Genomic DNA, 12,638 nt, shown 5'->3' with positions numbered 1-12,638 from the left:
AGGCATATAACGTGGAATCTATGTGGATACAAAGCTTAGCAACTATTCTGTAAACACACTCTCTGGAGTGTATACCTAGAACATGCTCCAAGGAAGGATGGAAACCAACAGAACAGAACCAAAACATGCTGAGGTCAAGGCATGTTTAGTCCTTGCTCAGATGTGCTTCCAAACATTATTGGCAGAGCCAAGAATCAACTAATGTTATTTATTTACAGAGTTATTTTATGTATACAAGCATGCAACTTTTTCCTATTAAGAAGCATTAAAAATAACACAGGGCATGTTTCTAAAGCTTTGCATTCAAGGATATGAAAGGACTTTACAGACATGCCCTTTATTTCTACTAACTAATGTCACATGAACATTTCAGCAATGAGTACTATCAAAACATAAAACTTGGGAATTTAAGCTCATTTATTTTCTACTGTAACCATAAGTCATAAATCTAATAGCCAGAGGAAATCTTTAAATATGGGGACTGAATGTGCTGAAACGTTCTTCCCATTTTTCCTGAAAGGGATACCTTTGAAAAAAATTTTTTCAATTGTGAAAAAATATACATAAAATTTGCTGGATTAACCACTTTAAGTGCACAGTCCAGTGATGCTAAATACATTCATATTGTTGTACAGCCATCACCACCATCCAGCTGTAGATCTCCTTTCATCTTGAAGAACTGAAACTCTGTACCCATTAAACAACAACTCCCCTCTCCTGGCCACTCCTGGCACCCACCATTCTACATCCTGTATCCATGAATTTACTACTCTAGGTAACTCCTATTAGTAGAATCATACAGTATTTGTCCTTTGTTAATGACTTATTTCACTTAGCTTAATTTTTTCAAGGTTCATCTGTGCTGTAGCATGTGTCAGAATTTTCTTCTTTATTAAGGCTGAGTAATATTCTACTGTATGTATGCACACCACGTTTTGATTGTTGATTCATCTGTCAATGGGCCCTTGGGTGCCTCCACCTTTTTGCTGTTGAGAATTCTGCTATAACATGCATGTCCCAGTATCTCTTCAAGACCTTTCTTCCAATTCTTTTGGGTTTATACTCTAAAGGAGAATCGCTAGGTAATAGACTATGGTTTTTCCAGTGGTCATGTATGGATGTGAGAGTTGGACTGTGAAGAAAGCTGAGCACTGAAAAATTGGTACTTTTGAACTGTGGTGTTGGAGAAGACTCTTGAGAGAGTCCCTTGGACTGCAAGGAGATCCAACCAGTCCATTCTAAAGGAGATCAGTCCTGGGTATTCATTGGAAGGACTGATGCTGAAGCTGAAACTCCAATACTTTGGCCACCTTATGCGAAGAGTTGACTCATTGGAAAAGGCCCTGATGCTGGGAGGGATTGGGGGAAGGAGGAGGAGGGGACGACAGAGGATGAGATGGCTGGATGGCATCACCAACTCGATGGACAAGAGTTTGAGTAAACTGTGGGAGTCAGTGATGGACAGGGAGGCCTAGCCTGCTGTGATTCATGGGATCGCAAATAGTCGGACACAACTGAGAGACTGAACTGAACTGAACTGATGATAATTCCATCATTAACTTTTCGGAGCAACCACCAAGTTGATTTCCATAGTAGCTGGACTATTTTACATTCCTATCAGCAATAAACATGGGTTCTAATTTCTCTACATCCTTGACAATACTTATCATTTTCATTTTTCTCTCTCTTTTCTTTGATAGCAGACATCTTAAGGGGTGTGAGGTGGCATTTCACTAGAGTCTGAAAAGAATATCTTGGTTTTAAAATTATTTAGAGTAATTCCAGGTATTTTTGAGGTCACGGGCAGGTAGCAACAGCTGTCCCCAAGTCCACATTCACCGTCCTTTGGGTGCCATGTTGTACATGCTTCCTGATAAACAGGTATTTCAGGACACATTACACCCACATTCCAGGAAGCACATTTGCCTGGCTCATTCTCTCTCCTCTCCTCTCTGTTTCTCATCTCAAGAGGGTATTTTTCTGAGCTTCCTTTGATGGGCAAATGATTACTAAGTATATAAATAAAAAACTCAATTTTTTTTTAATAAGCAAGTCTGTAAAAGCAGAGGGCAGGATGATAGATGAGGACACAGGATCAAGGTTGCGCTTGGCTATATACCTGGAGGATAGTAATCTCTCAGTAAATATCACAGAATTATGTTGAGTGAATGAACCACAAGGAAAGACAGGAGTGTCTACCCATCCATATAATCCAGTCTCCAAAACTCTCCCTGAAAGTTATATTACTTTACAAAGAAGAAGAAAAGAGAACAGAATCAGAGCCCAGGAAGAGATGGCCAACTCAACACCCCACCATCACAGCAGGCACATATGGGTCTACATGAAACACTTCACACTCATTGACCTATTTTATCCTCACAACAGATTGAGGGGTTGGTCCTGTTATCTGCCTTGTAAGACAGAGAAAACCAAGATACACGGAGACAGAATTCTGAGTCCCCTGCTCTTCCTTATTATTCTGTACTGCCTCCCTGGTGAAAATTATTCATTAATGGCTAAATTGTCAGTCTCCCCAAAGCTTCTATATATCCTATAATTCTCAAAGCCCCACAATTTCACAGAAAGTTCTCCAAGGAGATATCACTTTTTAAAAGATGTCCTGGTTTCCCACAACAAAATTACATCTGTAAGACACTTATTAACAAAATTCATGTTTCCCTATAGGAACCTCTCCAGCGCTAAACAATTTATCCTTCTGTTCTCAGAATTATGTGATTATCAGTGGATAACATTGTGGAAACTGAGGAAGTCTGAGTCCAGAAATCTATCTCAGTAAGTTATTAAATCACACATACACAAAACTAACAGATGAAAACAAAACAAAACAAAACCTGGTATCCAATGAAAGTGTTTGTTGAAAATACCTCCTGCTAAAAATATGCTCTATTGGGTAAAAAAGGATCAACTCATTCACTTAATTTGAAAAAAACAATCAAATTAAAAGCACTTAAACTTTAGACACCTTATGAAAAGAACATGTGAGAGTGCTCTGCTGTGCGTACCTGAAGTGCAACTGACAATTTCTTCCTTAAATCGTGCAGTCCAATACTGGTTGTCAAGATTCCATCAATATAAATGCCACCTTCAGGTTCTGACAATCGAAAAAGGGCAGCAATGAGGGAACTTTTTCCAGCTCCTGTTCTTCCCACAATGCCAATCTGTAAAGAGACCCAGGGGGGATGAAGAATTAACAGGATGCACAAAACCGAGGAGAACCCTGATTGTTGAAGATGAATTTTAATAGTTCTATTATATGTAAAGAATAGTCTATAAGTTTCTCAAGCAAGGCCCTGCTGACATTTTGGACCAGATAATTCATTGTTGAGGCTCAGGGGCCTGTCCTGTATATTGTAGGATGAGTAACAGTAGTTATGAACCCACTAGATACCAGATGCAACACTCAAAACTGTGGTAACCAAAATGACAGAAATTCACAAATGTCCCTGAATGAGACCACCATCATCTCTAGAATACACAATATAAAGTATAGTGACTTTTATGTCTTCTACTCAGATTTCCTGAGTAAATGCTTAATATGCAGAAAATTGTTTGTTTTCTATAATTATCACATAGTATCCATTATGTGGTATGTTAGAGGGGGAGACATGTATGTGTATGTGTTATATATGTGTGTGTGTGTATGTATGTAACTAACATCCATAAATAAAGGAAGAAGATGACTTAAATAACCTGACTGTAGTGAAAACCCAGCAGTCTCCTAAGTAGTCCATAAGAAGTCAATTTTAAATTAGTTTTATTCCTACTCCCTGTGTAATTTGACCTTGAGAATTACATGGGTAATTTTACAGAGATATCAACAAGTCAAGTCAGAAGGATTATACAACAACAAGTATTCACTTTCTCAGGGGTATTTATTTATTTAAGAGGAATTATTCTTCGGTAGAAAAATGAAATCACTTCCTGATATTAAATACCTTAATTACATTTTATCTTGAAAGGAAACATCTTCAAATATAAAATGCAGGTCTCAGTCTTGAAAGAGGCCAGTAGACAAAATTTCCATAATGAGATCAACAATGATATAAATAATGTTTGCTATTTACATGGGACCTTTCATCGGAGCAGGTCAAAAGGCATTTTATTAATACATTAATACTTAAAATTGAACCTTGGAAAAACACATGTCAGGTGTCAGTCTATTTACTAAAACCAGAGCAGAGAGAAATTAAACGCACTAACAGTAAGATTCAAGAATCAGTACAGAGTAGGTAAAATGCTGGTGGCTGGTGGTTTAGTCGCTAAGTCGTGTCTGACTCTTGCGACCCATGGACTGTCACCTGCCAGACTCCTCTGTCCATGGGATTCTCCAGGCAAGAATACTGGAGTGGGTTGCCATTTCCTTCTCCCATGTAAAATGCTGGTGAGGAATAAAACTGCATTCAAATATATATGCAGAAACTGGCCTTTTTTACCAATGAATTTTTAAGTGAAAAAAAGTATTAATCACTTGTGTCCAACTCTTTGCGACCCCCTGGACTGTAGACTGCCAGGCTCCTCTGTCCATGGAATTCTCCAAGAAAGAATACTAGAGTAGGTTGCCATTTCATACTCCAGGGGATCTTTCTGATTCAGGGATGGAACCCAGATCTCCTATTTTGCAGGAAGATTCTCTACTGTCTGAGCCACCCAGGAAGCCCAACTGCAAATTTTCTGAAGGAAGCTTTCCAAGAGATGATTTCATCTCTATGTAAAATCTGGAATTGATGAGAGTGTAAGATATGCTTGAATCATTTGTAAATCAGTAAAGTTTTAAAACTTCTGGCTTTAAATAAAGAAGAAATAAATCTTTCTGAGTAATATAATCAGAATGCTTAGAACTTTTCATGTTTCCTGATTTGAAAACCTCTGAAGTTTCACATCTTAGTCTGTAAAAACAATCATGGCACTTCAAAAAAGAATTTATCTTTATAGAGATTAAACGTAAGAAAAGTGGGTTCAGCTAATTTTATCATCTGAGTATGCCAAAGCCTTTGACTGTGTGGATCACAATAAACTGTGGAAAATTCTGAAAGAGATGGGAATACCAGACCATCTGATCTGCCCCTTGTGAAATTTGTATGCAGGTCAGGAAGCAACAGTTAGAACTGGACATGGAACAACAGGTTCCAAATAGGAAAAGGACTTTGTCAAGGCTGTATATTGTCACTCTGTTGATTTAACTTATATGCAGAGTACATCATGAGAAACGCTGGACTGGAAGAAACACAAGCTGGAATCAAGATTGCCGGGAGAAATCTCAATAACCTCAGATATGCAGATGACATCACCCTTATGGCAGAAAGTGAAGAGGAACTAAAAAGCCTCTTGATGAAAGTGGAGAGTGAAAAAGTTGGCTTAAAGCTCAACATTCAGAAAATGAAGATCATGGCATCTGGTCCCACCACTTCATGGGAAATAGATGGGGAAACAGTGGAAATAGTGTCATACTTTATTTTTCTGGGCTCCAAAATCACTACAGATGGTGACTGCAGCCATGAAATTAAAAGACACTTACTCCTTGAAGGAAAGTTATGACCAACCTAAATAGCATATTCAAAAGCAGAGACATTACTTTGCCAACAAGGTTCGTCTAGTCAAGGCTGTGGTTTTTCCTGTGATCATGTATGGATGTGAGAGTTGGACTGTGAAGAGGCTGAGCGCCGAAGAATTGATGCTTTTGAACTGTGGTGTTGGAGAAGACTTTGAGAGTCCTTGACTGCAAGGAGATCAACCAGTCCTTTCTGAAGGAGATCAGCCCTGGGATTTCTTTGGAAAGAATGACGCTAAGCTGAAACTCAGTACTTTGGCCACCTCATGTGAAGAGTTGACTCATTGGAAAGACTGATGCTGGGAGGATTGGGGGCAGGAGGAGAAGGGACGACAGAGGATGAGATGGCTGGATGGCATCACTGACTCGATGGACGTGAGGTGAGTGAACTCCGGGAGTTGGTGATGGACAGGGAGGCCTGGCGTGCTGCAATTCATGGGGTTGCAAGAGTTGGACACGACTGAGCGATGGATCTGATCTGATCTGATAAAGATAATGCAATGACTATAAGATATTTTGATATTGTTCAGTAGTGCAACCCTTTGCAACCCCATGGACTGCAGCATGCCAGGTTTCCCTGTCCTTCCCTATCTCCTGGAGTTTGCTCAAACTCATGTCCATTGAATTGTGATGCCACCCAACCATTTCATCCTTTGTTGTCACCTTCTCCTCCTGCCTTCAGTCTTTCCCAGTATCAGGGTCTTTTCCAATGAGTTGGCTCTTTGTGTCAGGTAGCCAAAGTATTGGAACTTCAGCATCAGTTCTTCCAATGAATATTCAGGACTGATTGCCTTTAGGATTGACTGGTTTGATCTCCTTGTTGTTCAAGGGACTCTCTCAAGAGTCTTCTCCAGCACCCGAGTTCAAAAATATAAATTCTTCAGTGCTCAGCCTTCTTTATGACCCAACCCTTATATCCGTACATGACTACTGGAAAAACCATCGCTTTGACTATACGCACATTTGTTCAGCAAAGTAATGTCTCTGCTTTTTAATATTCTGTCTAGATTTGTTATAGCTTTTCTTCTAAGGAGCAAGTGTCTTCTAATTTCATGGCTGCAGTCACCATCCACAGTGAGTTTCTGAGCCTAAGAAAATAAAGTCTATCACTCTTTTCATTGTTTCTCCATCTATTTGACATGAAGTGATGGAACCAGATGCTGTGATCTTAGTTTTTTGCATGTTGAGCTTTAAGCCAGACTTTTCACTCTCCTCTTTCACTTTCATCAAAAGGCTCTTTAGTTCCTCTTTGCTTTCTGCCATTCGGGTGGTATCATCTGCTTATCTGAAGTTACCGATATTTCTTCTGGCAGTCTTGATTCCAGCTTGTGCTTCATCCAGCCCAGCATTTCACATGCTGTACTCTGCATTAAGATGAATAAGCAGGGTGATGATATACACCCTTGAGGTACTCCTTTCCCAATTTTGAACCAGTCCATTGCTCCATGTCCGGTTCTAACTGTTGCTTCTTGATCTGCATACAGGCTTATCAGGACATTTTGTACCTTATGTTAAACCCTAATTCATATAATATAGATGTGCCATTCTCTGCATGCAGGCAGGTTGTAGTGTATATATATGTGGCTCATCTGTTCTGTGTACAAGCAGGCCTCAAAGATATTTTGAATATCAAAATAAACCAAGTTATATGAATGTTTTGTTTCTCTGTGCAAATAAAAGTTATGTTTATACTATATTGTAGTCTAATGAGGTACAATAGCATTATATAAGGTAATAGTACATACCTTAATTTCCAATACTTTATTGCTAAAAGAATGCTAACCATCTGAGCATTTATAGGGTAACATTAAAAACCACTGATCACAGATCAGAATAATAAATATAATAATAATGAAATGGTTTGAAATATTGCAAAAATTATCAAAATGAGACAGAGACATGAAGTGAGCAAATGCTATAGGGAAAACGGTGCCAGTGTACTTGCCTGACACAGCGTTGCCATAAATGTCCATTTTTTTTAAAGCATTATCTGTGAAGCACAGTTAAACAGGTGTGCCTATATTTCTGTGTGTTCTCATACATAAATCAACACACATCAGAACACAGGTGAGAACTGATCTGTGAGAATGTGTGTATATTCTCATGGTATCAGCTCCACCAAAACTGATCCATCTGTGCAAATGGGAACATCTGTAAACTTGGCGTAAATGGACTGAGATATGTAGGGCACCGAGGGCTGTTCATTACCACAGGACTGTGAGTTCCAAACTCCAGTGAAGAGGACTAAAAAACCAGGGGACTTCCCTGGCATTCCAGGGGTTAAGAGTCTGTGCTTCTACTGCTGGAGACATGGATTCGATCCCTGGTCAGAGAACTAAGATCACACATGCTGCATGGCCCCAAACACCCCAAAAAGAAAAAAGCAACTCACAGAAAACCTGACTCTAATTATTCCAGAGTTCAGTCTTCAAAGCTATAGTCTGAATGTCTTTTCTGAGTAACCAAAGGGTTCTACCAATTGCCCATGAAGAGTGTCACCAGTATCAGTAAGCTTACATTCTTCAATCTAAAGACACTTGGTGTCTTCCCTGATGGCTCAGTGGTAAAGAAACTGCCTGCCAATGCAGGAGACGTGGGTTCAATCCCTAGTCCAGGAGAATCCCACATGCTGCAAAGCAACTAAGCCCGTGCGCCACAACTATTAAGCCTGCACTCTAGAATCCATGAACCACAACCATTGAGCCTATGTGCCACAACTATTGAAGCCCTCTCACCCTATAGCCCATGCTCTTAACAAGAGAAGACAGCACAGTGAGAAGCCCACACACAGTAACTAGAGAGGAGCCCGAGTAGCAGCAGAGACCCAGCCCAGCCAAAAATAAAGAAATAGATACAATTATAAAGACTCTTAAAGAAAATCTTCTGTTATTTGCTTGCAGTGGCCCCTTTCTGTTTTTCCAACCAGGTTGGTCTCTGATGATGACACAACTTATTACACACTTGCTTTTGGATCTCTCTTCACACACCAAACTCAACATAATCAACACCCAATGCTCCACACAAAACCACTCCTTCATCTGTCTCCCCCACTTACTCTCATTACATTTTTCCCAGGCTCACAGTGTTTAAAAAACAAAATAAACTCTTTCCTTAATCACAATCAGTGCAAATGAATTTGAAAAGTAAATAAATACTAGCTATAGCCCAGCACTCTGAAAAAAATTCTTAAAATTATATTTTTACTTTCTAGGCTGCTGCATGTGTTCTTTTTGTTGTTTCTGTATTTTTTTGTATGTGTTCTTAAAGACACAGTTCACATATTTAAGCAAAATGGGATTGATGTGAACATACTGTTATATGTGTTTTCATTTAGTATTTTGTAATGCTTTCATAATATTGTAGTACATGTGATCATTTATTTAACAAATCCTCTACTGCTTGGTCGGAGAAGGCAATGGCGCCCCACTCCAGTACTCTTGCCTGGAAAATCCCATGGACGGAGGAGCACAGTAGGCTGCAGTCCATGGGGTCGCTCAGAGCCGGACAGGACTGAGCGACTTCACTTTCATTTTTCACCTTCATGCACTGGAGAAGGAAATGGCAACCCACTCCAGTATTCTTGCCTGGAGAATCCCAGGGACAGGGGAGCCTGGTGGGCTGCCATCTATGGGGTCACACAGAGTTGGACACGACTGAAGCGACTTAGCAGCAGCAGCAGCAGCTACTGCTTGATATTTATGCAGCATCAAACAGTTAGCTATTATAAATAACTGTCTTAAATATCCCTGAAGCTAAATCTTTGCAAACAACCTTAAGCATTTCCTTCACATAAATTCTCAGATTTGGAACTGCTGAGAGTCAAGTATGAACCCCTTGGACAGCAAGTATGAATCCCTTGGACAGCAAGGAGATCAAATCAGTCAATCCTAAAGGAAATCAATCCTGAATATTCATTGGAAGGACTGATGCAGAAGCTCCAATACTTTGGCCACCTGACACAGAGAGTCAAGTCATTGGAAAAGACCCTGATTCTGGGAAAGATTGAAAGCAGGAGGAGAAGGGGACAAAGGATGAAATGGTTGGATGGCATCACTGATACAAAGAACATGAATTTGGGCGAACTGCAGGAGATGGTGAGGGATAGAGAAGCCTGGTGTGTATCAGTCCATGGGGTCATGAAGAGTCAGGCATGACTAGGTGACTGAACAACAACAAGGTATGAACATTTTCAGGAGGAAGCTGTTAAACTGCTAACCTACTCGCAGAAGTATAATACCATTTTCTGCTCCCACCCATTTCCCTGCATGTTCACAAATCCAGGTGATATAGTTTTGTTTTAATCGACATCAATTTGATTCCAAGAAGTGGAATTACATTTCCAGGATGTCTTGCTGGAGGCATAACAGCTCCTGGCTCTGCGTCCCCTGCACCTGCCTACTCTGGTCCATGTGCTCTCACTTCTCAGATTAAACTTCTGAATTCCAGCTTAGCACTCAACACTCCACCCTAGGATGTCTCTTCTACAAAACTGTCCTCTCTAACCTCTCCATTCTTCATGTACACGAGTCAGCTTCCTTGGCACCAGTAGGTAGTGTTGAGGGTTGAATGTAAAAATGTGTGTTACACACTCTGTAGTTCATTTTCCTGAGTGCTTTGCAGGTGTCTAGGTCTTCATTCACTGTATCAGGACATCATACTTTTGCTTATGCTGGTCCCACCTCCTGGAATGCCTTTCACATGCATTCCCACCTGCTGAAACCCTAACCACACATCACTAAGTCTGTCTCACATGTCTAATTCCTTGAAAATGCTCTCCCTGTCTCCTGATGTGGGCTTGTTCCAACTCTAGCTGATGTTATGTCATTTTATATAAATGTCTATAAAAATCATGACCTCCTTCTAGCTTACAAAGTTAATATAGTCATTTTCTTGTTTCTTCAACTAGACTGTATACATTGACATCAGAATCTGTATTGGATTTGACTTTTTCTTATTTGTATTACCTGTGGTGTCCTGAGACAAAGAAACTTCCACTGGGAGCTGAGATTTTTAACTCAGGCCAGAGAAATTTATGGAAAAAATCTATTACCATTTTATTTAGGTATAAGATAAATCAGACAGAGACAGATACAGCAGATGGATCCTATAGCCATAAATAGAATTTCAAATGGCCAACAGCTCATTTTCATGGGACAGACAACACTTTCTGCAATGCAAGTGGTTATGGTCATTTTACACCCTATGAAAATGATGACCATTTTTGTCCAAGTATTTACTCTTGGTGCTTTACATGTCTTATCTTAAATTGTACATCAGGCCTACAGGTTACATCCTTTGACTTCCATTTTGCATAAGAAAAGATTTAGGCTTAGATAAATTAGTCTGTCTGAATATCAGAGCTAATAAGTAGCAGGATGTGACTCAAATCCACATATGTTGGCCTCTTTTCCATCTGCTGATGGGCCTCCTTATCCCCTGGATGGCCTGACAACTTATCATGCCCCTCTGTGTAGACAGAACAGAGAAAGTGGGGAGAGGTATAGTTGTAGTTAAAGGAACAGGCCTACCATAGAGATCTTACGGTCGGAGAGTTAAAGCATAATGTGGACACAGGCATATATGTGGTGAGTGAGAGCGAAGAGGGTACCTGTGGGCAGGTGGACCAGCCATTAGCAGGAAGAACCGGCACCCACAGCCGGGCTGAGAGAGAAATCTGCATAAGTGGGACACATGGTACCTGGGGAACAGGTCAAACAGACCTCATGCCCTGCTAGGGGCAGCAAGACTCATTTTTTATCCCATCAGATGGTGAAACAGCCACACATACGCTGCTGCACTGGGCTGTCTCTGACTCCAGGTCCAGACAGGGCTGAGCCTGTGGGAAATCCCTCCAGTCCCTGCAGGAGGCTGGTGTGGGGAAGGACAGACAGCAGGATGAAAACTGCCTGTAATGAAGACAGACTCCACTGGAAAGACACAAATAATGCAGTGGAATCACACAGAATTAGATTATAATGTAAAAGTGAAATTTATAGAGCATAAAGGTAAGAAAATCTAGTGGCACAGAATATTCTAGAGCCTCCTGCTCAGTCACAACAGAGATTTAGGAATTCTTGAGTTCAATTTCAAACTGTCAAAGAACATTTCTTGAGAATCACAGGTTATCACTCATTAAAAACTGTCCATGGGAGAGAAAGGAAGAGGTCATGTTCAGATACGAATCTGAGTCAAGAGGTCTGGGTGATCCTGAGACTCTGCATTTCTAAGAAGCTCTAGGAGATGTAGGTGCTGCTGGCTCTGGCACCACAGTTTGAGTCACAAGGAATTAGGAAGCAGCAGGGGAAGGGGGACAATCTGGGAGTAAGGAGAGTGGCTTTTAAGAAAATATTATGTAAAAAAGGAGAAAATGTAAGAAACTAATAATTTTGCACATTATAGCATGTTCTACTAAGCATCTGTAAAACTGTATCATCCAAATAATAGCTGTGAGCAAAAACAAAGCAAAATTAATCTACCTCAAGAACTGGACAATACTTTATTGTTCAGGACTCTGTAAAATGATCAAATCAACCACAAAATCATCTAAATGAAAAATGCAGCCCATGTTCAGACTCTAACCTAGGAAGTCTAGGGTGCTATTTACCTCATGTTGATTTTTTTTCTGTTTGGCTGTGCTGGGTCCTGATTGCTTTGCACGAGCTGTCTCTAGTTGTGATGAGTGGGGGCTACTCCTGCAGTGCACAGGCTCCTCACTGAGGGGGCTTCTGTTGTTGCTGAGCAAAGACTTCAGTAGTTGTGATATGTAGGCTCAGTAGTTGTGGTGCAGGGCTTAGTTGCTCAGTGGCATGTGGAATCTTCCCAGACCAGGGATTAAACCAGTGTCTCCTGCCCTGGCAGGCAAATTTTTATCTACTGCACCACCAGGGAAGTCCTAGTTCTTTATTTTCACTTGCTATTTCTTCTGTGAATTAAAATTCTGCATAGTACCTAACATACTCTCCTACTGACTGTAACTTCTAGGAATTGGGATAGAAGAAGAAATGGGGGAAAGAAAATAAAGCCCCCCTTCTGCTGGGCTGGCTCACTCCCATGTCCCCATCCCCAACCC

The 12,638-nt window shown here is 40.5% G+C and overlaps 1 protein-coding gene across 1 annotated transcript in view; it reads right to left on the bottom strand.

Moving 5' to 3' along the window:
* Positions 1-12,638, bottom strand: part of LOC133258040 (ATP-binding cassette sub-family C member 4-like) — a 158,901-nt gene that overhangs the window by 40,342 nt on the left and 105,921 nt on the right. The window contains 1 exon segment of the mRNA XM_061434375.1: positions 3,024-3,179. Coding sequence (XP_061290359.1) covers positions 3,024-3,179 — 156 coding nt within the window.

The sequence above is a fragment of the Bos javanicus genome, chromosome 12 (genome assembly GCF_032452875.1).
Source record: "Bos javanicus breed banteng chromosome 12, ARS-OSU_banteng_1.0, whole genome shotgun sequence".
NCBI lineage: Eukaryota > Metazoa > Chordata > Mammalia > Artiodactyla > Bovidae > Bos > Bos javanicus.
Note: the sequence above shows the minus strand (reverse complement) of the source record. Positions and strands in the feature narration are given on the sequence as shown.